This window comes from Indicator indicator, chromosome 22 (assembly GCF_027791375.1).
Source record: "Indicator indicator isolate 239-I01 chromosome 22, UM_Iind_1.1, whole genome shotgun sequence".
Taxonomy (NCBI): Eukaryota; Metazoa; Chordata; class Aves; order Piciformes; family Indicatoridae; genus Indicator; species Indicator indicator.
Genome location: NC_072031.1, coordinates 5,560,917 through 5,588,888, shown reverse-complemented (window position 1 = coordinate 5,588,888; position 27,972 = coordinate 5,560,917). Strand labels below are relative to the sequence as shown.

The following is a 27,972-nucleotide window of genomic DNA, read 5'->3' as shown; positions in this document are numbered from 1 at the left end:
GCCATGTCGCGGGTGAGCGGCCCTGGGCCGGCCGGCAGCGCCAAGGAGAAGCGCTCCTTCAGCAAGCGGCTCTTCCGCGGACGGGCGGCGGGCGGCGGCGCGGGCTCGGCCCCGGCGCCCACCACCGCCTCCCCGGCCCCGTCCGGGCGGTCGCTCGGCGGGTTCATGAGCCGCGTGCTGAAGACACTCTCCACCCTCTCGCACTACAGCAGCGAGCCCGAGCCCCGCGGCCCGCACGCCCCGCGCCTGCCCCCGCCGCAGGCGGCCGGCGGCCTGGGCAGTTGCTTCCCACCGGGCCCGCCGCGCAGCCCCGAGCCCCCGCCGCGGCCCGCCGGCTGCACCGAGGCCGTGCCCGGCGTGGCCGGGCTGCGCAACCACGGCAACACCTGCTTCATGAACGCAATCCTGCAGTGCCTCAGCAACACCGAGCTCTTCGCCGAGTTCCTGGCGTTGGAGCAGTTCCGCAGCGGGCAGCCCCCCGCCGCCCCCAGCCCCGCCGCCGACGGCCCGCCGCCCGCGCCCGGCGAGGTGACCGAGCAGCTGGCGCAGCTGGTGCGGGCGCTCTGGACGCTGGAGTACACCCCGCAACACAGCCGCGACTTCAAGGTGAGCAGGGCCCCGGTCTGGGGGGGGGGGGGGAATGGCCGCTTCGGCCCTTAGAGGCGGGAGGGCCAAGCGTGAAGCAGCCACACCGGCCGGGCTTCTTTACCCTGACACCGATCGTTCAGCCCCTTTCCTCTGCCGCGCAGGGACGGCATGGCCTGTGCGTGCCCCTTGCCTGGTTGCAGAGCTCGCTGCTGAGCTCAGTGCAGCATGCCGGCGGCTGCTGTGGGAGCGGTCAGCCTTGCCCGTGCCTGCGGTGACAGAAACCTAGTGCCCCCCTGTCACAGGGGCCACCTGCCTACCCTGATTGCCGAGGCGTGGTGGGGCCTGGTCGCTGGTCCAAGCGCTTACAGGGTGTGGAAGCCCTCCAGCTTCATCAGCAGTGTGCGAATAGCTCTGGGCAGCTGTTCCAGATTCCCGGAATCCGGGAGAAACAGACCTGGAAAAGCAGACGTCCAGCTGCCCGTGGCCTGGCCAAGCGTGTGCCTACACCGTGGCAGTCACCCTGCTTGTCCCTGAGGCAGTGCTGCTGCCGTGGGTACTGCAGCGGTGAGGGTTGGTGGTGGCTCTGCTGCCTGTGCTGCTGGAAGTGTTCATTTTGCTGTTTCATACCTTGCTGATGTTGCCGTTAGAAAAGTTGCAGCTAATTGTGGTGGTGGTGGTGCTGGAGCCAGCAGCTGTGAGCGTGCCCAGGAGGAGGAGGCTGCTGAGAGCCCTGCCTGGCAGCCTCCCTTGGGAGCTTGGGCTGGCTTAGGGAGTGCGTGCAAGGAGTAAGAGACCACAACCTCCAGTTGGTCTCAACTGGGGTTTAACGCTGCAGTGTTCTCCCCGTGGAGCCCTGGCTCTGTGGTTCAGCCTGGCAGTGCCATCCCCTGCCCTGCCATGGGCAATGTGTTCACCCCAGGAAGGGCTGTGGCAGAGGCCATGGTCATTCCATCTGCGATTTGAGAACACCCTGCAGTGCTTTGAGGTGCTCTAGAAGTCCTTCCAGACCTACCTTGTTCCTGGAAACAGTAAGAGTCTCATGAAGTTTGATTGTAACAGCAGTTGCCTGGCAGATAAAACTTTGTCTGTGTGAGAGAATGAGAATGTGAATGGTGGCTTCCACACCCCTAACTTAAAAGACCTTTGCTTTAGGGGAATTTCTCTGGCAGGTGATTCAGAGTGAGGATGCAGAAATCCATGAAATGCAGTGAGAATGTAATTCACACCTTCTGGGGCTGCCTGCTTCTGTTCAGGTGGGCTGTGGCAGCAGGTGGAGACCACAGGCACTATCATCTGCACTCCCTTGGTGTCTGTCACATGCTGGAATGTCTGAGAGGCTCTTGAGATGTCAGTAGTCTCTGGCATCCTCAATTGTTTGGACTGATGCATGGCTACCACCACCTCCTGTGGCTTTTCCTGCATGTTTCCAGGTTGGGTTGTCTACCTTGAGCTGTGTCTAGGTGGGGATGTGCCCAGGGCAACCTAGCAGTTTGGCTTGGAGCGAAGGTGCCTGCCCTTTCTCCAGGCTGCCTGGTGCTGGTGGGGATCATGTGTGACTGGGATGTTTTCAGGAGCTTGTTGGTGGAGGAGCACTTGGGGAGCTGCTCTGCTGTGATTTCGGTGTGTCTGGTCCTGGCAGCTCCATGGGGCACTTGCCTTCATCCTGACCCTTCACTGCTCTGGAAGTGCTCTGGCAGGGAAAGCAAACCTGGGGTTTCTCCTGAGTAACAGCAGGAATAAAAGGCTGCAAAAGCAGGATTCTCTTTGGCCAGCATGGCTGGTAAAATCAAAGGGAAGAGCAGACTGTGTTCTAGGCTGAGATGTGCTGTTTGTGCAGATAGCAGTGACAGAGGGAGGACAAGAAGCAGGTCTGTAGATTAAATTAAGGCCATATTCTGAGGGAGGTTAGAGTGGAGCTCTGCTTGTTTGCCAGCCTTGCTGACAGTAAGAGAGTTTTCCTGCTCCTTGGGGATGTAGCTGGAGCCCATCAATCTTCTGCCTGCCAGGTCCCCTGGGGGTTGTAAAAAGATCTTGCTGAGGGGAGAGCAGGCCCTAGCTGGTCCTGCTCAGTGCTGCACAGCATCAGCAGCCCTCATCCTGCTCCCAAGGACTTTGTCATTATGTCAAGTACTCCCTCTGGTTCCTCACAGGGGTCAATTACTTTCAGTTGTAAATTAGTGCCTCTAAAGACAGTCAAGTAGCCCGAACCTGCTGTTAAGCTCAGTGTTCTTAATTATTTTGCAGCGGCAGATTTGCAGTTAATTTAATGATGCAAGCAGCAGGCTTAGATTTGGAAAAGGTGAGGATTGGTGCTTTCATTCTGGAAACTGCTGCTTCTCCCCTAAACAAGGCTCCCCAGGCTTGCTGCACATGGAGAGCAGAACATTCCCAATCCTCCTTGCTTTAGGGGTTCTCGAGGATGAAAAGTGCTCTCAGGAGAGTGGTTCTGTGCTTTCACTCCCACAGTAACAGCCACTGGCAGTGGTATTTCTTTGGTAGTCCAAGAGCTCTTTAGCTGCCATGCTCAGAAATCTTCATGTGTTGGGTGTTTTGCCTTTTTCCCCTCCCTTGACACTGACTACAACTGGTTGAAGACACTTCCTGGTTCCTCAACGCTCATCTGCAGGCACTAAGCATATTTTAGTATAAGGAATAGTACTGATCCTCTTATATCTGACTTTTCTTGGGATTGAGGAAACTCTTTTCTGTCTCTCCAAGTCCTTGTAGGCAGAGGACTTTGAGGGGTGAGTTTTGAGGCACTCTTTACCCCTAGCTGTTTGTCCTTGGTAGTGTTTTCTTCTTTTTTAGCTTGATCTTCAAGCAATACCATATCCCAGGGGCTCATGAATCATGTAGAGCTGCTGCTGAAAAGAAGTAAAATGCCATTAAACCCTGAGGTTTGTGTGAAATGGTTGGGTTTGTAATGGCAGGGCCAGGAGAGCCTTGCAAGAGAGCTAATGCACAGTGAGGGCAGGTGAAGTGTTCACCAGCTAGCAGCTGGCAGGGTACTCTGGGCAGGTTTGCTCAGAAACAAGAGACCTCTTGTCAGTTTCTCCATTTGAAACCTGACATTTCTCTCTGCCATGATAGTTTTGTTTGGTTTTTTGTTGTTTGGTTTTTTTAAAATTTCCCAGTCTGCAGCACAGGTCTGAGCAGAGTGCTGTCTCAAGTGTTTGCAATAGCTTGTCCTCGAGGTGAGGATCTGCTGTGGGAAGGGCACCAAGGAAGTCTTTGAGAGCATTTGCTCTCTCTGGCAGCAGTAGAAGTGCAGCTGAAGTTGTGTTTCCTGCTGTGGAGGTGTTTGCTGCCCAGAGTCCTGGGCTTTGCTTCCTGCAAAGGTGCAGGAGGCTAAGTGAGCAGGAGGTGAGGAACATGGGGCAGCAAGGGGTGTTCATGAGAGCTGCAGGAGCAATGGGAGGTGGCTGGGGAGCAGGAGGTGTGGAAGGTTGTAGCAGTAGAAGGTCAGGGAAAGGTGGACTGGAACTGGAAGCCGAGGGGGTTGGCTGTTCAGGTAGCAGCCCAGGACCGGGAGGAGAAGGGAGCCCCAACAGCCCTTCCTGAGGAGGTGATCCAGGATGTCATGGTGGAGGTGATGGATGGTGGTGTTTCTCTCTGCCTTGGGTGACTTCCATGTGGGTCCTGTGCTCAGCTGCAGTTTGTTTAACAATCCTTTTCTTCCGATTGCTCACCAGCTTTTATTTTCCTGCCTAAACAAAGCTGCTGCTTTCATAACAGGGGCCAATATTGCAGCTTGTGCTTCCTCTTTCCCCTTTGTGATGGTGTGACAATGGTGACAAACATCCATTGTATAAGCAGTGGCAGGGCTTTGGGCTTGTTTTTTTCCAGGGAGCTGTCCTCTTCTGCTTGCAAAGTTCCTGGGAGTGTCAGACAGTGAGGACAGAGCAGCCTTTGTAGCGGGGAATGGCTCTGTGGCGCCCAGGGGTGATGCTGAGGGTCTTAAGGGAGAAAGATTTTTACTTAAAAATAATTGGGCTTGAAAAGTTGTGTGTGCTTACCCAAATCCTCCACCTTTGCCTTGGAGGTTTGGTCTCCTGTGGATGATGAGGCTGTTGGGAGGTTCTCTTTGTGGCTGAGCCAGTCGCCCACTGAAGCATGTCAATGTGAACAGGACCCTTTGTGTGTCAGGGCTGTGGTGATTGCATTTTTTTTTTTTTTTTTTGCCCTACAAGGTGCAGACTGCCTTATTTTTGTGACCTGCAGTGTGTACAGCAAACACAGCAAAGCCGTAACAACTTGATTGAGTTGGATTATCAGAATCAGATCTGAACCCAGAAGGAATCCCTGTTAGAGCAGGGATTATTGTGCTGCTTCCAGTTCTGTTTATTTGCTTTCAACCCTGTGTTTAGTGTCAGGTTGCACAGTGGCTGTGCAGCTCTTGCAGCTGCAAGAAGCTTGTGTTTTGGAAATGACCTCGATGTAAATATTGTACTTAAGACAAGCAATCTGTCAGCTCCTGATTGCTTCTCTGTGAGTTGATAAGGAACATCCTGAATTATGAAGGAACCCCTGCAGGGTACTGATGTGCTCAGCATCTTCCCCTCCTGCTGTGGGTGGGGGGCTGCTCTTCTCAGCAAGGGCTGCTTGGTTGGTGGTGTTTGGGTGTAGGAAGCCTTCAGTCCTGCCCCTGGAGCTGGCAGCCACCAGCTCTCCCCCTCTCTGAGCCCTGGTGCTTTGCTAACGGGGCCAGTTATCTGTGAAATGGGATCTCCTGCATCACATCTAATTACCCTGCTCTCTGCCTAGTGCTGCAAGATTCTGGACAGGGCCAACTGCTTATTCCTAAAATATTTCTGTGGAGAACAGCCTGTCCTCCCTTGGCACAGAGAGGTGGGAGAGTGGCCTGTGAAAGAAGAGTGCAGGACCCTTCCCTCCTCTTCCCTTATCTCTTGGTTCCTGGAATTGCAGTTCCTGTGTTCATCTAAAAGGGCTTTGATTTGGGCCAGCTAACATGGGGTCTCGAGGTGCCTGTTCCAGTTCAGTGCAGGTGCTCCCAGTCGGGGGGGCACTGTGGTGGGGAGACTCAGAGCTGCTGTGGCCTTTGGGATTGACACACTTTGGACAAAAAGCCAGTTCTGCATTTTCTGCATCGTTGTTGTGACCCTTCTTGACGTGATGGGAAAGTGTTCCTCTCTTTGCTGGGATCACAAAGGTCTTTGGCAGTCCTTCCACGTTAGACTTTGCTTTTTGTGATGTTAATGATCAATAAGCTGCAAGTCTCTTACCTTGTGGGGTTTGGTTTGTTTGTTTTCCTTTGTATTTCCTTGCAGTTTCTTTACTTCTCCTCACATACATAAAGCCCCTGAGAAGGGTTTGCTTGCCCCAAGGTCCTAGTTGCCTTCAAGCAGTGGTCTGATTCACCTGTCAAGTCCAAAGGCTTCTCTGGGATTTCTGGTTGATATTTAAAGGTTTGATCTGAGTAAGAGCAGAAGGCCAGGGGAGCAGAGAGCTGAGCTGTGGAGGCCAGAGGTTGGAGGCTGAGGGTGTTCTGCTGGAGGGGAACCAGAAGTGGTATGCCTGCTCATCTCCAGAAGTCCTGGAGGTGGGTGGAGGGAAGGGGGAGGGGGAGGCAGGGGAAGAGACCCTGATCTAGAGCAGCTCTGTGGCTCTGCTGCAAGGTGGCTCTGGGGCTGTTGGCTGGCTGGACCTTCTCTAGGGACCATCTCATGGGTGATGTCACATTGCTCTCAAGATGTGATCTGCTGAGTGCTGAGGTCCTTACTGCCGTGCTGCATGGAATGTGTGCTCTGCACATCTGGGTTGGATCTGTGCATTGCTCTGTGCCCAACCTGGTGTGCCAGCATTCAGGAATGGCCACACTTGGGGCCAGCAAACCCACTTGTGCCTGGGACTGGAGGTGTGACTGCTGTAGGCACTGTGTTAAACCTTTCTGCTCATGAGTGCTTGCTCTGCAGCACCCTTGCAGGGCATAGGGAGGCTTGTCTGAGTAGTTAGGATCCATCCCTGTCTCAGGGACCCATGCTCTGACCCTGGACCTGAGGAGGAAGGATAGACACAAGTCAGTGGCTGGAGCACCAGCTCCTTGGGCTCCCCAGCCCATCCTCTGCCCCAGCACTTCTTGGGGCTGAACAGCTTCACACTTCTGGTGCTACCCTGCTCCTTCCTCCCTCACTCTTTGGAGTCCCACTGATCCCTCTGCTAGCAGAACAAGAAAACAAAGTCTTTTTGTAGAAGAATATTGATTTCTGCTGTTTGTGAGGATGAGCTCCCCTGGCAGTCAGCACTGACTCCTGGCAGTGCCTTCCAGCAGACACCACATGCTCCTGGAAGGGGCAGGGAAGGAATGTGCCTGTTTGGGAGTGCAGCAGCCAACAGCCACCTCCACGTCTGGCTCTCTTTCCCCATGGGACAGGCTGAGGGTGCTAGCCAGCAAGCCCCCTGCCCATCCCAGCGTGCTCCATGGCAGCTGCCAATGCTGTGCCCGTGGCACAGGGAGCACTGTGTGTGCCTGCAGCAGCCTGGAACGCGGCGCCCTGGCAAGCTTCACTCTGCCCTTACGTGTTGAAGAAAGGTGGTTAATCAGGATTAAGTAAAGCTTCAGGCAGGGTGAGAGTGGCTGCTGGCTGAGGACAGATGTCAGGCAGGGGTCAGTAGGGTGGTGCCTCCTGTCCAGGCTCGTTAAACACATTGGAGATTCCCCTCTGCTCCTGACGCACTGCACTCTGCCATGTTCCCTTCGGTTTACCTTCTTGAAGTGTAATAAATGCCTGTGCTTGTTTTCCCCTCCATGGCAGGCAAGGGGCTGGCAGTGCAGGAAGCTGTTCTGTGCCAGCCCTGGGCACAACTCTGCTGCCCTGGGAACCACCATGCTCTCCCGTAGGGAGCTGCCTCTGGAGCCCAGCACCTCTGGGATGCTCCACTGGGCAAAGGAGGAGTGTTTTGTGTCAACCTGGCTGCTTTGTCTGACCTGCTGTCTTCAAAACTCCCTTTTTCTGCCTTTTGGAGAACTGTAGTAAAACCTAGCTAGTGGAGATCTCTTCTGTCCCAGTCTGGATGAGCCCCAGGGCTTCTGCTGAGCTCGGGGGACCTCCATGCACAGGAAGATGCTGTGGAGGCTTTCTGCCACCAAATGCCAGCTCCTGTCTGTGAGGGTGGGTTGCTGGCTGCTGCTGCTGCTCCAGGAGGGCAGCCAGCATCATAGTGAGCCTCCGTGGAGTGGGGAGGTTCATTGTACTGGGTCTGTCTCACCTTTTGTCTGCTGTGTGCAGCCTGCAGCAGCTGAGCCAACGTGTCCCAAGTGCTGGAAGCCACGCAGGTCTGTTGGCAGCAGCAGGGCTCTGCCCGGAGAGAGCATAATGGGCCCTGCTGGCAGTGGCCCTGCTGGCACCTTCAGCTGGGCAGAGGATCACTGCTGGCCTTGGCTTTGTCCCCAGCCTGGGCATGAAGAGAAGATCTGAACTGCACTGCTCACAGGTATTCTTTCCCCAGGAAGGAATTCTCGGTGGGGAGGGGAGAACTGCTAGGAAGTTCTCTGCTTTGAGGATGCTGAGCCCTGGCCCAGGCTGGCCAGGAAATTTGTGGAGTCTCCTTCTGTGGAGAGATTCCAACCCCACCTGACCATTGTGATGTTGGGCAAGCTGCTGTGGGTGCCCTGCTTGAGCAGGGGGGTTGGACTGGGTGATCCCCTTACAGCCCCCACTGTGCTGGGATGCTGTGTGTGGTGGGATTCTATGGTGTGTTTGCATAAACACCTTCCATGGGATGTCTGCTGTACGAGCTGCCCAAACAAAAAGGAAAAAATAATAATAAAATGTGGCTGAGCCCTAACTTGGTGCTGCTGAGAGACAGGCAGAGAGCAGCCTTTCTGTCCTGCTCACGTGTGTCCTTGTGTCAGCTCTCTGATGACCTGCCTTCATCCCTTCACTGACAAAACCCTTTCCACAGCTGCTTCCTACCAGAGACACCCTGGAAAACAGCAGCCTGACATTTTCCCTTCAGTTGTCTTTGTGATCTGAACAAAAACAGCAGCAGAGGGGCCAGGAGTTCAGCTCTGTTGGGAGTTATTTGTTGCATCTCAATAGCTGCGTGATCCTGAAACTTTCCTTGGGCTGGTGACAATGACACTGCTGTAAACCTGCCCTGGATGGGCACTTGTTTGGTTCTAGGGTGCTTGTCTTAGGGGGCAGAGAAGTGGATGTGGTCAATAGGAAATGAGGAGGGGTTTCCCCCTCTCTTCTAGTTCTGCCTCTTCCATGCAGAGTGCTGTGTGCCAGAGCTTGTAGACACCTAGGGAAGGGAAGATCATGGAAAGGTTTGGGTTTGGAGGGGGACCTTAAAGATCATGCCAAAAGATCGTGCCACCCCCTGTCCTGGGCAAGGACACCTCCTGCCAGCCTGGCTTTGAACACTTCCAGGCTTGGAGTTTCTACAGCTTCTCTGGGCAACCTGTTCCAGTGTCTCACCACCCTTCTTCATTCCTTCTGCTGAGCTCTTTGGGGCTGAGCTGAGGAAAGGGGTTGGAGCTGGGCAGCTGTAAGGTTCTGGGAGGGGGCTTCTGAGTCTGCTCCTGGTGTCTCACATCTGAAACAGCTACACCAAAATGATTCCTGACATGTTCTTAATACTCTCCAGTGATGGATGGAGGCTGTTTGGGTGCAGATTAGGGGCAGTGGATTAGAGGTGGGGGGGGGGTTGGTGAATGTGCTGGGTTTAACATGGTTTTGTGTTCTTTAAACCAATTGCTTCTTAACTCTGCATCTGCAGCCAGCTGCAGTCGCTGCTGCTTTCCTGCAGTGGCTTCAGCATCAGCAAGGCCAGCAAAATGAGGTGCTGCCTTCTCCTGAAGAACCAAGAGAAATCTTGAGGGCTAGGGTTTGACTTCTGCCTGTCTCTCTGTGAAGTAACCTTCCTGCAGCCTGGGTGGCTGAATAGGTGGGGGTGCTACAGTTGTGGCCTTGTCTGAGCCGTGGATGTCACCTGGGTTGTACCATTCCAGGCTAAGCTGAGCTACTTGCTTGGCAGCTTTGCAGCTGACAGGCTGGAAGGGAACTCTCAGAACATGAACACAGAGTGGTTCAGGGTGGATGATGCTTAATGACAAGCTGCTCCTTGCTGGCTTTGCCCATCAGATGCTATTGGAGTTGTTCAGGAGTGGCCAGGCTGGCTTACCAGGCAGTCACAGTCCCTGTTATAGCAGAGGGCTGTGGGGGGACACAGTTCCTACAACCACTGCCCTCAGCCTGAGCAGTGGGCCTGGCTTCAGAGCTGGGGAAGTGTGAGGGGCTGGGTTTGGTTGCTGAGACATCTGGCTGAGTGGAGAATGTGCTTGAGGAGTTCCTGGTGCTGCTCTCAAAGCGTGGAATTGAGTCAGCATCTTGACTTCTGACTTCACCATGCTCTGTGACACTGGCTGCTCCCCCTTCACACCCTGCCTGCCTTCAGCTCCTCACAGTGCCCTGGGAGGAGGGACCTGATGCCTCACAGAGCAGCAGATGCAGAGGTTTCAGCAACAGCAGACCCACTTGTGGCAGGAAGTGTGAGTACTGCCGGGAAGGCGCTGGTGCTGCTGGAGTGGTTTTGCAGCAGAGCTTCTCGTGAGGAGATTGCATCTGATGTTTTGTAGTGCTTCCTGAAGCACTTCCAATGCCTTGTGATCTGTCTCCACAGACAGCTCCTTCCCCTTGGTCCACACTTCAGTGAAAGCCAGTGAGGGTCTAGACTGGAATGATGTGCTGGTGACACTGGGAGAGAGGAGATAAGAACCACTAGCAAGGATTCCTGAGGTCCTTACATCTGTTTCCATCCAGAACCCCTCACACCCTCTTTTTTTTTCTTTTTTTTTCTTTTACTAGAAATTCCAGATTCTCTTCTTCCTAGGAATACTGGAGACCCTTTTATCTTCAGCTCTGTCTAGACTAGGACTTAGTGGGGTGGCAGCACCTGTTGGCTAACTTCACTGAACCAAACTGGAGCTGAGAAATCAGCCAGCTCTCAACACGGTGACTGCTGTGCTTTAATGCTGCCTCTTAACACTTGGTGCAGAGATCTGGTGGGGAGGATGGATTTCAGGACCTATGTTTCTCTTGGCCTTCTTTGGCCAGCTCACTGCTGAGAAGAATGAGCTTGGTCATGTTGTGGTTTGGAACTGCCCTTGGTGGGGTACTGGACACGGTCAGCTTGGTGTGCTGGGCTGGCACAGGGAGAATGGGCAGCTGAACAAGGCAGGTAAAAGGCAAGAGTGGCACTGTGGAGGCAGGGAGAGCAGTCCTGGAGCAGAGATGGAGTGAGGTGACTGCTTCAGACTGGGCACTAGATTTTCACTTTGGAATTTGACACAGTAATTTAAGGGCTACATTGACTTTTCAGGGTGTAATGTTCTGGAGCAGAGATGGTATTGCCAAAGGAATTCTCCACGTGTGTGTCTTCAGTTCTTCCCTACAGCTTCCTCTGGGCATGTTCAGCTCGCCACAGCTGCTCCCTCAGCCTTCTCTGCTTGTTACAGAGGGCTGGGATATTTTGGAATATTATTTTTTCCTAATTCTGGATCATTGGAATGGGTTGGGTTGGAAGGAACCTTAAAGATCCTCTAGTTCCAACCCTTTGCCAGGAGCAGGGACACCTCCTACTAGAGCAGGTTGCTCTATGTTAAATGTTTAGGTCCCAGACCAGGGTCTGCAGGTGTGTTCCCTGGGTTTTCATGTGCTCATAACTTGGTGCCACAGGAATCCTTCACAAGGCTTTCTGCTGATGGAGGGCAAGAGATGTTTCAGGTGTCTCCAGGCAAAGGAGGCCTCTGAAGAGACTTAAGGTCGATTTTTGGATGATATTTTGTCACTTTTGTCCTGCCAATGGATCTTGCTTTGCTGAATGGTAACTAGAAGCAGAGAAGGTTGTGTGCTGCTCTTTAATCCCTGAGTCCCTACAGGAGCTGCTTGTGGTTTTTCCCAGTAAGCTGACCTGCAGGAGTGTCCTGAGCTCCCTTCTTACTGAGCACCAGGCAGGGCTGTGGTCACCCCCAGGGCTGCAGAGGTGAGAACTGGCTGAGGACTTGTTCAAAACCGTGCTTCCCTATTTCATGTGGAGTGTGCTGGGCCTGCCAGGCAAAGGGCAGCAAATCCTTGTCAGAAAGGCTTGCACATCTGTAATGAGAGCAGATTATTTCTGCTGTCCCTTATTTTCTGCCTTGAGGCAGGTGGGCAGATTATAGAGGATGTGGTTATCAGGCCTCTCCTGTCTCCTTCACCACCCTCCCCTTCTGGTGACCCCATTTTCTGGAGGGATAAAGCGAGCAGCCCAACCTCATTTCTCAAATCTGTTGCAGAGTCTGATTAGAGAAACCAGGAGCTGTAGGGCCATGGTCTGGCCCCTCTCGGGGCTCCTGGTCTGCTGCTGCCTTTCCCTGGGGCTCTGGCCCTTGCTCCTACTGCCTGGTCTCTGCTGGGAGTGCTGCACCTTTCTGGAGACCCTCCTCAAAGCTGGTTTGGGTCTCATGTAAGCAGCTCTCTGCCTCTGTGGGTGTGCTGAAGGAGGTGGGTGCAGGATGGCTTCTCCTGGTGGTGTGCAGCATCGGGGGGTTGAGGAGTGGCTGCACAACTGCAGTGAGCTTTGCTGTGGGCCTGCTCCTTACAAAGGGAAGCCTGGGACTGACTTTGTGGTTAAAACTGCTGGAGGTGGGAGCATGGGGATGTGTTAGATGAATGTCCCACCTGCCCCATGAGCAGTTCCTGGCTGCAGCCTGGTGCCTCCTTGGAGAAACAGAACATGCTGGTGTCTGCTGCTCAGGAAGCAGCCCTGGCTTGGCTGCTGGAGTCAGCCCACCAGTGCACACTACTCCAGGGAGTATTCCTGCTGAGTGTAAGTGCCAGTGCCTGGCTTCTGTCCTCCAGAGCGTGTGCCATATCCTCCAGTGATGAGTGCTGGCCAGCCATTTGGGTGTTGTGGAAGTGAAAGTGAGATCAGAGAGCTGGAGCAGAGAAAGCACTTGCTGATGTTGGCAGTTGGTGGGGAAGATGCTTTCCAAACCTTGCTGTGGGAGGAGGAGGAGGAGGAGATGTCCTGAGAAAGGGCCACATGTGACCTGGCTGGAGGGCTCAGAGCACATTTCAACATCGTGAAAGGCAAAAGATCTGCAGGGCAAGGGTAAACCTGCAAAGGGTGGATTTCACTTGCTGGTGAGCTTCAAGCCCTTCCTGTTTGTGTCCAGAAGAAAATCAGGTTTGAGTGAAGCCCTGGGGTGAGACAGCTCTTCTGGAAAGGCAGGAGCACATCGGATGTGTTCCCCAGGCTCTTAGCATGCATCTGAAGCAGTGCAGTCGAACATCTCTGTGCTGGTTTGAGGCCAGACAGATCCTCTCTTGCCCCAAGAGGGACAACAGAATGACACTCACACAAACGGATTGGGGAGTGATGGAAAAAGTTTAAATGGAAAAGCAATTGGTGACAATACAAAAACTACAAAGCACAGTGGCAAAGAATATCCCAAAGCATACAGAGCCCCTTACGTAACACCCAAAAGCTTCCCAATCCTTCCCTTCCCCCACCTGAGGGTATACCCAAACCCCCAGGGCTCTTTCTTCCCCTTCCCACTGCTAGGCAAGTCTCAGGCTGGCCAGGTCTGAGATTGACCCCCCCTGACCTCCTTTCTTCTCCTGGCATTAGGTCTAGACAGGCTTAGGAGACCTTGAGATACTCCCCCACCATTACCTGATAGGGAGCATCTCCCAGGGGAGCAGAGAGGGAAGAGGCAGAGAATGACTTTGCAGATGGATTGATAGGGTGCAGGATTTATGGGTGGAAATAGGCTGTTTCCTGTGTCCACCTGATTGGGTTGGACACTGGGGACACTGGAGGTGTAGCTTATGTGGCAGTGACAGGAGGCACCCAGCCTGAACTGCCACACTCTCTCATCTGTGCTTTGGCTGAGTCTTCCCTTGGTTGGTGTTTCCTGGTCCAGCAGCACCCAGCCTGTCCTGCATTGCTCTGATGTTGGTCACTCTGGTTCCTTGTGCTTGCTCCACCTCAAGGGAAGCTGCAGTGGCCTGGCTGGGACTTTCCTGCCTCCCTGTGTGCAGTGCCAGGGCAAACTGTGCTCTGCCTCCTGCTCTGCCCATCCTGAGCAAGCTTTGTCTGGGGTATTTCGGGTGAGCAAGTTGGACACTTGCTGCCTTGTGGAGAAAATGCCACAGGGACTGCCCTGCCTGTGTGCTTCAGAGGGTGCCTGAGGCAAAGGAGGCTGCTTCTGGCTGCCTGGTGTTGGGATGGGGTAGTGTGGAGAGGCATCTTACAGGTTTGATCTTGGCTGATTCCTTGGAGCTGTGTCTTAGCACTGAGCATCTGCATCTGGTTTGGGGGAAATCTGTCACCTCAGGAGTGAGCTGGGCAAGGCTGAGTGGGTGCCAGGACACTAACTGCTTGCTCTGCTTCTGTTTGAACAGAGAAGATTTTCTGAGCTGAGCAGGTTCAGACCCTGTGGCACATGGGAGTGATTCAAACGAGCCTCAGCTCTGTGTTAGTGTGGGAGGAGAGCCTGGCATGAGCTTGCCTTGCTCTTGACTTGGGTGAGGGTACTGCATGCTTGGGGCTCAGTCAGAGGAGATGAGCGTGAACACCTCTGTTGGAGGGATGGTTCTGCTTCTCCTGACCACTGCTGTAACCCCTCTGCTCTGCCCAGTGAGGCAGCAGCAGCTGCAGCTCTCCTTGTGTGTGGGGTCTCACACGTGATGGGACATCCAGGCCTGGCTGCAGGTGCTGTGGGAAGGCCACATCCCACCCAGAGCTGGTTTTGGGTGTGCTGCCACCTCTGAGGGCCTGGCCAGGGCTGGAGCTTGGCCCCTGTGGCTCACAGGCTGTGTGTCTCTGCAGAACATCGTGTCCAAGAACGCCATGCAGTACCGAGGCAACGCCCAGCACGATGCTCAGGAGTTCCTGCTGTGGCTCCTGGACAGGGTGCACGAAGACCTGAACAACGTGGTGAACTACAGCAGTGTGCCTCCGCTCAAGGTAGGGCAGCTGGCTGGGGCCAGGCTGGCAGAGCAGCTGCAGCTTGGCTTGCAGCCTTTCTGTTCAAATGGCATCTCCCTGCTGTTCAAATGGCTTCTCAGCTCCCAGGGCTCAGATGGAGCAAAAGCTTGGGTTGAAATAGTTTGTTTCTGGCCCTTTTGCTAAGCCCTGCTGAGTGCTGCCCAGTGCAGCCATTTGCGACTGGCCCCGAATGGCTCTGCCAGAGCTGTGGAGCTCTCATCAGCTGCTGGGAGCTCCCTGCCTCTGCTGGGCTGCCCCATGGACCTCCCCTAGCTGTATAACCACCCTGTGAGCAGAGCAACCTTGGCCATTAAAGATCTTGTGGACTTTTTCTGGTGAGCTTGGGTGAAGAGGGCACAACTTTGACCAGGGGCTGCTCCTAGGGTTTGGTGCACCTGCAGGTCTGGGGCTGCTCCTAGGGTTTGGTGCACCTGCAGGTCTGGGGCTGCTCCTAGGGTTTGGTGCACCTGCAGGTCTGGGGCTGCTCCTAGGGTTTGGTGCACCTGCAGGTCTGGGGCTGCTCCTAGGGTTTGGTGCACCTGCAGGTCTGGGGCTGCTCCTAGGGTTTGGTGCACCTGCAGGTCTGGGGCTGCTCCTAGGGTTTGGTTCTTCTCTTGCAGCCACCACTGGAGGATGATGTCCTGCTGGAGGGACCAGCCTTTCCAATCAGCAGCACTTTTGTGCAGGAGCTCTTTCAAGCCCAGTACAGGTAGGACATTCTGTACATTTGGAGGTGTTATTGCCTGTCTTGGTGACCCTAGTACAGTTCTACCCTGGCACTAGCTCCCAGTACAGCCAAGAGTGGGGTCATTAAGTTAATGCATGGCTCTGAATTCCTGCTGAATGAAACCTGTCCTAAGGTCTTGCTCCAGAGAAGAGGTAGAGGAGAGAGTATCACTACTTCAGACTGGGTATATCCAGTGAAAATCTCCAGTGTGTGCCTCTGCTTCACCCACCTTGCAGCATCCTGAGAGCAAGTCAGTGCTCGTGCAGCAAAGCCTCAGAGCAGCTCAGTGCTGTGAGCCTTACCCTGTCTGTGGGAACCTGTGGCAGGATCTGGATATGCCTGGAGGCTGCTGGGGAGTTACAGATCCCAGGTGGATCTCAGGCAACTCGCAGAGTTTCTGTTATCTGGCACTTGGGAATTCTGAGCTGAGTCTTTTGCTGTCCCTTCAGGGTTTTCCCATGAGTCTCACATCCTTCCTGGGAAGTGAGTGTTCTAATTTCAGAGCTAGTACAAGAAACCAGCCTGCTTTGCAGCCTGCTTCCCAGTGCTCTCAAGTGGTCATTGATGGCTGGGAGCTGGGCTGATGTTAGGATTTTAATTGCTGGACTCTCTTCCCTCCCATTGTCACTTTTCCCTTGTGGAGAAATCTCAGCCCTGGTGTAAGGTGCAGCTTCACTCTGAGGTGAGAGCTGTGTTCTCTGGAGCTCTTCCCTCTCCCGAGTAAGAGATTGCACACCCCCAGTGCTGGCTGTCAACAGCTCTTTCCAGTCACCTCTCCTCAACACAGAACCCTCCCAGGCCCTTCTGTTATGGAGCCACTGGTTGGGAATTGCTGCTTTGGAAGGGATGTTTATCAAAAGCCAAACTGGGTGACTGCAGTGAAAGCTTTTCCTGGCCTACCCTGCAATGAGCTTTGAGACTGATGGCTTTAAAGGGCTCTGGAAGCCAGGAGCCCTTGCTGACAGCAGCTGTCTGTGCAGGGCTGCTCCTGCTGGAGAAAGGAGCAGGAGGATGCAGGCAGGTGGTGATGTGGTGGTTTCATAGAATTACAGACTGGTTTGGATTGGAAGGGACTTCAAAGCTCATCCAGTTCCAACCCCCCTGCCATAGGCAGGGACACCTCACACTAGAGCAGCTTGGTCAAGGCCTCATCCAGCCTGGCCTTGAACACCTTCAGGGAGGGGAGGAGGGGGCTTCCCTGGGCTACCTGTTCCAGTGTATTCATTCCTGATGAAATGAGGTATAACTGCCCTGCTCTGATGCTTGTTCTAGGTCCTCTCTGACCTGCCCTCATTGCCAGAAGCAGAGCAACACCTTCGACCCTTTCCTCTGCATCTCTCTGCCGATTCCTCTGCCTCACACTCGGTATGGAACTGCCTGTGCTCGCCGCTGGCTGCTGCCTGTGCATGTAGTGTGGGTTAATTTGCTGCAGGAGGAAGAGAGGAGTCAGCAAAATCTCTCTGCAAAGTCTTTTAAAAAAGATAGATAGGACCATATGGGACTTTAAATTTTTTGCTTTGCAGGTAAATGGGAAAATGAAGCTTTTTACTTGTTTCTGAATGGCCCTCCTCACCCCTCTCCCCCCCCCCCCCCCTTAACTTCCTGTAGAATTAATTTTGGGGAGGAAAAAATACTTTTGATTCAGGTAAGCAAAATGTTTTGCTTTTGACTTAATTTACAGAATTTTAAGATTAAATAGAAGGAATGAAACACTTTTTAACTTTCTTTAGAACAGTCTCGCTAATCACTCCGAGTTCAAATAGTGAAGTTAAAAGCTTTCCTGCAACATATTTTGCTTCCTTGAAAAACAGCTGTTGGCAATAAACAAAAAAGCTCCAGGGAGGAGGGGAAAAAAATAAAAAAGGAAAAAAAAAAAGGTTAAAAGTTCAGAGTGAAGATAGAGATGCACAGTGAAAACTCCTCCTTGTCTAGATAAGCAGCTTCTCCAGCTGATGGTTTGGATACAGAAAACTTGTACAAGTTCAAGAAGCAATGGCAGAAAGTAATGAAAGGATGCATTAGATGTGACTGTGCCACCTTTGGTCCAGCAGTGAGTGGACACTGGCTGTGCTTTCTCAGTCCCTGGCTGCCCCACTCTCCTGTGCCCAAGGGAGGGCTGAGTCTTGAGGGGCAACCTGGAGCTGCTGTTCCCTGCAGTGCTCTCAGAGCACTTTGAGATGCTGCCTCAGGCTGTCTTAAGCTGCATTAGAGGATCCTTGTTAGACAATTTCAGTTGCCTTGCCACCAAGAGTCTAATTTCTTCCTTTGGGGGAGCAAGTGACACCAGGCTGTGTGGTGAGAGGGGAGCCTTTGGAGGTCAGACACCAACCTGGCTGCGGCTGAGCACAGCTCCCGTGTCAGGTGGATCCAGGCTGCTGGGAGGGTGCAGTGTCTATGGGCAACCTGGCTGCCCCCAGGTGGGGCTGCTCCAGGGTAGTGCCACACGTGCCCAGCCCCAGCAGTGCCCCATGCTCTCCACAGGCCTCTCTATGTGACGGTGGTGTACCAGGGGAAGTGCTCTCACTGCATGCGCATCGGCGTGGCTGTGCCCATCTCGGGCACAGTGGCCAGGCTGCGGGAGGCTGTCTCCTCTGAGACCAAGATACCCACGGAGCAGGTAAGGGGCTGCTCTCCTCACCCATCTGTCCTCCTTTCAGCAGGAGGCAGCCTGGAGGCCTTCATCCCACAATTGGGTGTGTGGGAAGGGAAGTTCAGAGCCCGTGGTTGAACAGCTGAAGCAGGTGGTGGCAATTGGGGTCATGCTTTTCCCTGCCCGTTGGCTTTTTGAAGCCTGGTGGTGCTGGGTTTGCAATCAGTGCAGACCTTCTGCCTGACCACACAGTGATTCTTGCTTGCTGACCACCAGCCACCTGTGGGGAATCCCTCTGCAGGAGGGAGCTTCAGGAAAGCTGCTGAATCCCAGCAGACCCTCTACATGTGCTGCCTTTACCCCAGGTTCTCTTTCATGGCATCCTTTCCCCTCTTCCTTGCTCCTGGCTGAGACCAGGACGTTTTGAGGAATGCCATCTCTTAGCAGAAAAATCCTAGCTGAGAGACAGGGCAGCTCATCTGGAGCAGGCAGGGGTGGCATAATGGGTTCTGACTTGCTCCTGCTGCCTGCAGATTGTGCTGACAGAGATGTACTACGATGGGTTCCATCGCTCCTTCTGTGACTCTGATGACCTGGACACCATCCACGAAAGTGACTGCATCTTTGCCTTTGAGACCCCCGAGATCTTCCGGCCCGAGGGCATCCTCAGCCAGAGAGGTGAGGCTGGGGACTCCACTTACTGTGCACCTCAGGTGACCAGGGGAAGGAGGCTGGTTTGGGAAAAAGAACTACTTGAGAATCCAAGCCCCCCAAGTAGCTGATGTTCTGCTGTATTGATTTCAACTCTGACTTTGCCCAGGCTCATTCAAGCAGGTTTAATGGTGTTGTCAGCTGGGAGCTTATCAAGCAGCAATGCAGCCTTCTTCCTTCCTCTGGCCAGGCAGGCTGAATGTGAAATCTGTTGTCAGGTTTAATTTACAGACCTGCTAGGGACCAGATGAAGCCACTGAAATTGTGTTGTTCAAAATCAGATTGCCAGTGATGAATAGAGAGTCTGGGGAATGAACAAACACCCTCTGTGCAAAGCTCAAACCCCTTAGCTCCTTTGCATCTTCCCCTGGGTGAAAGGCAATAATTGCATCTGGAGTAGATGGAGGATAATCAAAGGCAGATTTTATTGTTGGGAGTAACAAGTGGAGTTTCTGTCACTTGAGCTTTTCCTGTGGGCAGACAAAGCTGTGAGTGCTGTGAACTCAGTTAGCTGAGCACTTGCCTGTCATTCCTGTCTGCAAAGAAACAGTCACTATGAAAAGGAGCTGCTCTGAAGCCTTCATCCAGGGGATCAAAATGGCCTGGATCCCATTCTGCATCTTGAAGGAAGGTTTCTCGAAGGGAGCACCAGGGCACTAACAGCAAATTAGTTCATGTTTGCTCTCCCCTCATTTCTCAGGAATACATGTGAACAATAACCTGAATAACTTGAAATGTGGCACTGAGCACTCCCGAGCAGCAGCTTACTCTCAAGGAACAGGGAAGCCTGGAAAACTGGAACAGTCCTCCACTAAAGCAGCAGCAAGTGACAAGATCGTGCTGCTGGTGTGTAACAGAGCATGCACTGGACAGCAGAGCAAAAGGTGACTGGCAGCAACACAGCCAGAGCTCTCTTCTGGCTGATTCCTTAACTGGCTTGGCTCTCACTGACTGTGGTGGTGGAAGCAGAAGGTGAAGGAGGGACAGCTCCTAGAATGTGCTGATTAAAAATGTTAATGAATGCAGCCAAACGTCCCTGGTTGTGGTGAACTTCCCTCAGTCCAGTGTTACTGGAGAGTGGGGAATGCAGACCAGGCTCTGCCTAAAGCTGTCTGGTTTGGGGAAGCAGGAGTCTGGGCAGATCCTGTGGAGGGGGGGATTTTCAGCTGGGGTGCAAACAGGAGCAGGGGGAGGTGAGGAATGGCTGTGGCAGAGGAATGGTCATGGCAAAGGTGTTTGTGCCTACTACAGACAGAGAGTGAGCTCAGCCATGAAGCTTGTGCCACAAAGTTACCCCAGCCAGGTTGTAAAGCTCTGCAGCCTGGAGCAAGCTGCTGGAGCACAGAGCAGGGCACTCTGCAAGCACAAGCAGAGCAGCTTCCCTCAAAGCTGAGCACCTCTTCTCTGGAGACAAGTTTTTACCTGCCTGGTGATTGGGCAGTTCTACCCAGCATCGGCCAAGAAAGGAAGAGAGGGGCAGAGTCAGAGTTTGGGAGTCTGACTGCTGAACAGAACAATCTCTCACTGCTGCTCCTTCCTGTAGGTTTGGCTTGCCCTTTGTGTTGCACCTAGAAAGAACAATTGCTTGGGATATCCTGCAGAAGGAGATTCTGGAGAAGATGCAGTATTTCCTGCGGCCTGCAGCCTGCCTGCAGGTGAGCCCAAGGGTTCCTCTCTTCTGAGACTCCCAGCTCCCTCAGGGGGAGGCCAGTTGCTTGGAGTGCTGCACACCTTGCTCTGAGGGCTGCCCAGCATTTCTTTGTACAATAATGTCCTAGTTTGGTGTGTCACCTCTTCGTCTGTTTGCTGGAAGGTGCAGGTAAGGTCAGACTGAGGGGATAAAGAGATTGCATGCTTCACTTCCTTGCCCCCAGGGAGTACTTGAGGATTGGTGCTGCTGTCTGCACTGGAAATCCACTGCTTGGTGGTGTTTGCCTGAAAGAGAAGCTGAAAGCTTGTTTAGTGACTGCATGTTCCTGCTGAGAGTCCCCTCCTGGAGCAGAGGGCTGAGAAGGGGAGTTCTCTCTGGTCACTGTTGTTGATTACAAAGCCTCTGTGGCTGTACCTTGCCCTCTGCTCTGCTTGCTGTGGGCATATTTGATACCTCACACATTTGCTTTCTCCTGTACCAGTGTTCTAGGGTAAAGTGTGTGCCAGCCAGTGCTGAGAGCAGCTTTGCCCCTGGGGAGGCTGGCTGAGGGGCACTGAGGTGTCTTCTCCCTGTTGCAGGTTTGCCCATTCAGCCTGCGAGTGGTCAGCGTGGTGGGCATCACCTACTTGCTACCTCAGGAGGAGAGGCCTCTCTGCCATCCAACAGTGGAAAGGTGAGTTGGTCCCTGCTGCCCTGAGTGGGAGAGCTTTGCCAGCTAGGAGCTTGCTGTGCAGCCTTGCAGGGAAGGGACAGTCTTGGTGGGGATGTGTGAATGAGTGTCCTCCACCACTGAGGGTGAGGATTGCTCAGCTGTGTGCCAGCCCATCTGGAGTCTGTGTCCTCAGAAATGGAGAACAGAGTGAAACTATTACTCCCCTAGTTTTAATTTTATATTTTAATGACTGTTGTTCATTAGAAAGGGTCAGTGTAGGCTGCCAGCTGTGCCCTGCTCTTTGCTGTAACCCTTTGCAAACTTGGGCCGTGTGGGAGTGGTGAAAGCATGAAGGGCTGGTGGAGAGAAGTTACCTGCATGTAACGGAGAAGGCTGGCTGCAGAATGAAAGGTGGTGTGACTTCTGTCTGCTCCTTTCTGCAGGGCACTGAAGTCATGTGGCCAGGGGGGAACTGCTCATGTGAAATTGGTGGTGGAATGGGACAAAGAGACTAAAGATTAGTAAGTATGAAGTAGAAAACCTTCAAGTATGTTCACCTCCAGAGTGATGCTTGTGTGAATTTTGTACCCTACAGCAAACATGAAACCCCTCAAACTCTGCTCTATGCCCTAGCCCCAGTCTGCAGGGACAAACTGGAGCTGGGAGCCCTAGACTTTCTCCCAGTTGGAATCCTTTTCTCTGGAGCTGGGATTTAACACTATGGAGCAGGTATCTTGCCCGAGGCTCCTTCCCCACAAATCATACTGGTGTGAGAAGGTTTGTGGGCAGTGAGTAGCTTTTTTCCACCTGAGATAAATTGGAGCAGGTGCCCGCTGAAGCTGTGTACCCCTGTGCTCAGTTGTCTTGCCCTGGCTCTGGTGCCTCCAACAAAAGAGACATGGACCTGATGGAGTGGGTCCAGAGGAGGCACCAAGATGATCAGAGACTGGAGCACTCAGCTGTGGGGGCAGCCTGAAAGAACTGGGTCTGAGAAGGTTCCAGGGAGACCTTAGAGCTGCATTTCAATATCTGAAGGGGACCTACAGGAAGACTGGAGAGGGGCTGTTTAGAATGGCCTGTGGTGATAGGACGAGGGGCAATGGTTTGAAACTGGAGCAGGGGAAATTTAGATTGGACTTCAGGAGGAAGCTCTGCACAATGAGGGTGGAGGGACTCTGGAACAGGCTAACATGGAGACGTTCAAAATCAGAGTTGGCTGCTGGCCAGGGCTGGCTCCCCTTGTAAGTGTCTTGTCTCTGGTGCAGCTTGTTTGTGAACACAGAGGAGGAGTACATCCCAGACTCTGAGAGCGTCCGCCAGCAGAGAGAGCTTCACCACCAGCCTCAGACCTGCACTTTAACCCAGTGTTTCCAACTCTACACCAAAGAGGAGCAGGTAGGGGCAAGGCTGGGCTCAAGGCCTGGCTGGGCCACAAGCTGCATGAGCTCCTGTCCTCAGCAGAGCAGCTGGGCTCTGCCAACCAGTGGTGGCAGATGGGTGGAGGAGTCAGTTTCTGCCTTGGGCCTGTGCCAGTGGAGGAGCAGTGGTGCAGGGGAAGCTGCCTTGGACTTTGGAAGCTAACACCCACTTGTGCCTCTTCCCTGTAGCTTGCCCCAGATGATGCGTGGCGGTGCCCACACTGCAAGCAGCTGCAGCAGGGTAGCATCACACTGAGCCTCTGGACCTTGCCTGATGTTCTCATCATCCATCTCAAAAGGTTTAGACAGGTAAGGCTGCTGGGGACTGCTTCTCAGCCAGGCAGTGACCTGACTAGGCCACCTCCTCAGCAGCAGCTGTTCTGCAGTTCCTCTCCTGGGTTTTTGTCTTTCCCTAAGCGCAGCAGCCCGGCTGCCACTGCAGCTCAGGTTGTCCTCTGCTTACACAGGAAGGAGACCGAAGGATGAAGCTTCAGAACATGGTTAAATTCCCCCTGAGTGGCTTGGACATGACTCCTCACGTTGTTAAGCGCAGTCAGAGCAGCTGGAGCCTGCCATCTCACTGGTCACCCTGGAGGAGACCTTATGGTCTTGGAAGGGATCCTGAGGACTATATCTATGACCTGTACGCTGTCTGCAATCATCATGGCACCATGCAAGGGGGACATTATACAGGCAAGTACCCTGCAACATTCCTTTCAGAAAGGAAATGGTTGGGTTCCTCTGTCAGTGTCCAAAACTGCTTCATCTTGCTTGACAAAGGGGCCTGGCCCAGCAGACAAGGGCTGGCTGTGTAATACCAGAAGGGTAATTCTTGTGACTGTGTGGAAGGAACAGTTCCTGTTGACCTCAGATGTCTTACTGCACATTTCTTTCTCTGTGATTTTTATTTTCCTTCAGAATAATGTCAGTGGCTTTTCATGTTTCTGGCCACTCAAGGCAGAAATTCTGTGGTTGTAAGAGGCTGTTACTCACAGGAAGCGTTTTTACACTTCACCTGTGTGCACAGCCAGTTCATGAAGTCCTCTTTGCTTGTTCCGGTAGCTTCCAGAGCAGCCAGAGATAGACAAAGTGACTTGGTTCTAGGATCTGTGTGGCTTCACACAGCAGCCCAGGAAACGTCTGTTTTTTCCCTCTGATGTGCTGTGTTCTCCTGATTGGGCTCACTCAGGAGGAGATTCACTGATGGAGGCAGTCTGCCACCAGTAACAGAACATGAAGTGACTGGAACCACCCCAAAGGATGGGGTCCTGTTCTGGGCAGTGGTGCTGGTCAAATAAAATGAGCTGTTGATTGTATCCTGGTGATCTTATCTTGCCAGTCAGGCTTGGAAGAGTGTGTGTGGTGTGAATAAATGCTCCTGAGTTCATTGGCAGATAAGGTCACATTTAAGTTCTCCTACAGCAAACCCAGAGGAGTGAGGAGGGTCTAACAGCACTGTGCTTCCCCTCAGCATATTGCAAGAACTCAGTTGATGGCCAGTGGTACTGCTTTGATGACAGTGAAGTTCAGCAGCTGTCTGAAAATGAAGTCTGCAAGCAGACAGCTTACATCCTCTTCTACCAGAGACGCACAGCCATCCCCTCGTGGTCAGCCAACAGCTCTGTGGCAGGTAAGCCCCACTGGCACCAGCAGTGCTACTTTGTCTTCCATGGGTACTTTGTGTTTCTGGATAATTTACTGCCCAGCTCTGCTTAAGCCCCCGCTTTCTGTCTCAGCACTCTGAGGCATGTCCCAGAGTGCTATGCACCAGAGGCTGTGGGAAGCTCCCACCTAATTCTGCTAAGGCTAGTTGTGGCCAAGAGAGGGAATCCCCCTCCATCCCCTGTGTAGTTCTGCTCAGAGCTGCCCTCATCCAAACACGACTGGCCACTTCCCTCCTGCAGCCCAACGTCAGCTGAACCAGGGGTGAGCTGGGGCAGGCACAGGCACAGGTGTGGGGTGACTGTGCCTGGCTGTGGGTGTTCTGCAGCTGATGTGTGTGCCTGGCTCCTTGCAGGCTCCACCAGCTCCTCACTGTGTGAGCACTGGGTCAGCCGCCTGCCTGGCAGCAAGCAGCCCAGCATCGCTTCAGCGGCCTCATCCCGGCGAACCTCCCTGGCTTCGCTCTCCGAGTCGGTGGAGCTGGCTGGGGAAAGGAGTGAAGATGATGGTGTGTATCCCTGGGGGGACACTGGGCCATAACCCTTCTGCTGCAGGATCCCTGCTAAGGTAGTTACAAGGGTCAGTGACTCCTGCAGGTGGCGGAGGCAGGCACTGTATCAGGAAGAGCAGATGGGGCCTGGCACAGGTGAGCTTTTCTCTGGTATTCAGAGGATGGAGAAAAGCAGGGCAGGAGCCTTTCAAAGAAAATCAAAACTCAAAAGGGTCAGAGGATGGAGAAGAGCAGGGCAGGAGCCTTTCAAAGAAAATCAAAACTCAAAAGGGTCAGAGGATGGAGAAGAGCAGGGCAGGAGCCTTTCAAAGAAAATCAAAACTCAAAAGGGTCAGAGGATGGAGAAGAGCAGGGCAGGAGCCTTTCAAAGAAAATCAAAACTCAAAAGGGTCAGAGGATGGAGAAGAGCAGGGCAGGAGCCTTTCACAGAAAATCAAAACTCAAAAGGGTCAGAGCCTTGTCCAGCCTGCCCTTGAAGACCTGCAGGGACGGGGCCTCAGCTACCTTTCTGGGTAACCTGTTGCAGTGTTCCAACACCCTCACAGTGCAGAACTTGTTCCTCACATCCAGTCTAAATCTGCTCTTCTCTCATTTCAAACCGTTGCCCTTCCTGCTGTCACTGCAGGCCTTTGCAAACAGTTCCTCTGCAGCCTTCTTGAAACCCCCTTCAGGTACTGGAAGGCAGCTATTAGGTCTGTCTGGAGCCTTCTCTTCTCCAGGCTGAACAGCCCAGGCTCCCTCAGCGTGTCAGCCTTTCAGTCAAGAAGTTCTTGTGCCTGTGGGTTTTTTTCTTGGTTGTCCCAGCAGCACCTTTGCAGGGGTACTGATTGTCCAGGCTGATTGTCCAGATGAGGAGATGGCTCTGTGTGTGTGCAAAGAGCTGCTCAGCCCCTGGCTTTGCCTGGTTCCTCTGCCCAGTGCCTTGTAACTTTGAAACCGTGGAGCTTCCTGGCTCAGTCTGCAGCAGTTGTGACAAGTCAGATCTAGCAATGTGTGGTCTATTTCAACCCACCACACCATGGAACCATGGGAGTCAGACTTCTGGAATGCAATAGAGCAGGGGGCGGGAGCCCTGCTTTGCCTGTTACACGATGGTGTGAGAAATATTCTTTTAACATACAAAAATATTTTTCTGGGAGCTGATGAACTCATTGCTAGGGTCAGGGACTTCCAAGTTGCAAAGCCTGTGTTTTGGTCTACTGTTGCTCAGGGAAATATGGATTTTCAGTTATGGGCCTCAGAGTGAGAGATTATTGACCTGCAAGAAAGACACTGAGGTGCTGGTATGGGTCTAGAGAGGGGCAATGAAGCTGTTAAAGGGTCTGGAGGAACAGGTCTGGTGAGGAGTAGCTGAGGAACCTGGGGTTCAACCTCCTTTCAGGTAGTTATAGAGAACAACGAGTGAGGTGGGGAGCACTCTGTTCTCTCTAGTAACAAATGACAGGATGACAGGAAATAGCCTCAAGGTGTACCAGGGGAGGTTTAGGCTGGACGTTAGAAGAAACTACTTCACTGAAAGGGTTCTGGAAGACTGGAACAGGCTACCCAGGGAGGTGGTTGGATCCCCATCCCTGGAGGTGTTTCCAAGAGGCAGAGATGTGGTGCTGAGGAACAGGGGTTAGCACCAGCCTTGGTAGAGTTAGGCAATGGCTGGACTGGATGGTCTGAAAGGTCTTTTCCAACCTAAATGACCACGATTCTGTGAATTACATCTGGGTGACTACTGGCAAATGCCAGCTGTTGAATACTTTGTTCAGCTTTCACACAGGGAGCTGTGCCTGCAGCAGGGATGGAGATGGCCATGCATGTGGTACCTGGGAGGGCTGTCGGGCTCTGCTTGGGAAAGCAGTGCCTGTGGTGGAGTGGGGTGGCCCAAAGGCAGCCTTGGCTTTCATCCTGAGGCTGTCACTTTCTCTGCAGGAGGTTTCTCAACTCGGCCCTTTGTCAGAAGTGTCCAGCGTCAGAGTTTGTCATCCAGATCTTCTGTCACCAGCCCGCTGGCTGTCAGTGAGAACGGCGTCAGGCCCTCCTGGTCCCTCTCTGCAAAGCTGCAGCTGCGCTCCAACTCCCCGTCACGCTTCTCTGGAGACTCCCCTGTGCACACCTCCACCTCCACCCTGGAGAAGATCGGGGAGGCTGCTGATGACAAAGTCTCCACCTCTTGCTTTGGCAGCCTGAGGAACCTCTCCAGCAGCTACCTGGAGCCTTGCGACAGCGGTCGGCGAGATCAGAGGACGGCTCGCAGAGCTCCTCTGGCTGTCATGGAAGGGGCGTTCAGGGAAGAGTCTGTGGTGAGGACATCTAGCTCAGACCTCTCAGATGGCTGTGGCAAGAGCTCTGTGCAGTCAGACAGGAGTCATCCTGCTCTGGACCCTTTTGACAACAACAATCAGATTGCCTTTGTTGATCAGAGTGATTCTGTTGATAGCTCTCCGGTCAAGGAGGTGAAAGCCCTCAGTGGGGCAGGGCTGGCTACCGAGAAGGCAGATGGCACCCCTAGGAAGGGTCATAGCTCCAGGGGAGTTTCTGAGCCAGACAAAAGCTTAAGGAAGGGAAGGACAGTCTTACCCACCCAAGAGACCAGAGGGTCTCACTCCTCTCCTCCTCCACTAAAGACTTCCCAGAAGGTTTCCCGCTCTAGAAGCAAGACGGACTCCTCTAGGGCTAGTGGGAGACATGGGTCTCCTGCTCCTGCTCAGGCTAGGAGGGACCATAGCACAAAGCCCCTGGAGGTGGCTGCCTCATCGGTTCAGCAGAAGCAGAAGTCAAGTTCTTCTCCATCTTCCACAGCTGCCAAGAAAACCCCATCAGGCTCATTGACTAAGGGCTCTTCCTCTGGGAGGAGCCGGACTTCGGAGCGGAGCCTCAGCAGGGAGGGCTCCAAGGTAAGCCTGGGGTCAGATAAAACGAGCGTGACCAGCAGCTCCAGAACGAGCTCCCCACGGATCAGCCACTCCAGGAGTGACAGCAGGGCAGTGGACAGCAAGCACGTGCGGAGCTCCTCCATGGCCAGCCTGCGGTCCCCCAGTGCCGCTCCGCGCTCCGGCCTGAAGAGGGACAGCAAGTCAGAGGAGAAGGGGCTGTCCTTCTTTAAGTCAGCCTTAAGGCAGAAGGAGACCCGCAGGTCAGCAGACCTGGGGAAGACCACGATGCTCACCAAAAAGGCAGGTGGTGGCAGTTCCAAAGCGGGCAGCAAAGCTGTGCTGGAAGACAAATCGGAGAAAGGCAGCACCCCGGCAGCCCCTCAAACCAACGCCAATGTCACTGCAAAAGCAAAACCGCTCCCGAAAGATCCCACCCCCAGCAAACATTCTCTGCTCTCCAGTCGCAAGTCCAAGTCTTCCCAGCTAGATCCCGGAGTCCAGTCTCCTCCTACCAGCGGCAAACAGTCTGCTGACAAGCCGCTGAAGAAATTACCTTCCAGCATGCAGGTGTCTGTACGGCCTTCTCTGGAACCTCAGTGA

The 27,972-nt window shown here is 53.6% G+C and overlaps 1 protein-coding gene across 2 annotated transcripts; it reads left to right on the top strand.

Moving 5' to 3' along the window:
- The first annotated feature begins 3 nt into the window (after positions 1-3).
- USP31 (ubiquitin specific peptidase 31) lies at positions 4-27,972 on the top strand. 2 transcript variants are annotated; one of them, XM_054391116.1, is made up of 16 exons: positions 4-606; positions 14,428-14,565; positions 15,207-15,295; positions 16,586-16,678; positions 17,795-17,930; positions 18,437-18,581; positions 19,315-19,498; positions 20,158-20,269; positions 20,844-20,938; positions 21,361-21,438; positions 22,183-22,312; positions 22,525-22,644; positions 22,803-23,028; positions 23,807-23,965; positions 24,353-24,505; positions 26,429-27,972. In XM_054391116.1, exons 1-16 carry the CDS (start codon positions 4-6, stop codon positions 27,970-27,972), a joined length of 4,005 nt encoding a protein of 1,334 aa, XP_054247091.1. The 2 variants fall into 2 exon arrangements, with proteins under 2 accessions (XP_054247091.1, XP_054247092.1); XM_054391117.1 differs by lacking the exon at positions 22,525-22,644.

Excerpts from the sequence above, each read along its gene's own strand:
- USP31 (XM_054391116.1), top strand. The coding sequence starts at position 4 with ATGTCGCGGGTGAGCGGCCCTGGGCCGGCCGGCAGCGCCAAGGAGAAG. Across the intron at positions 18,582-19,314 it reads GGGCATCCTCAGCCAGAGAG|GAATACATGTGAACAATAAC; the intron begins GTGAGGCTGGGG and ends CTCATTTCTCAG. Across the intron at positions 22,313-22,524 it reads TCTACACCAAAGAGGAGCAG|CTTGCCCCAGATGATGCGTG; the intron begins GTAGGGGCAAGG and ends TCTTCCCTGTAG.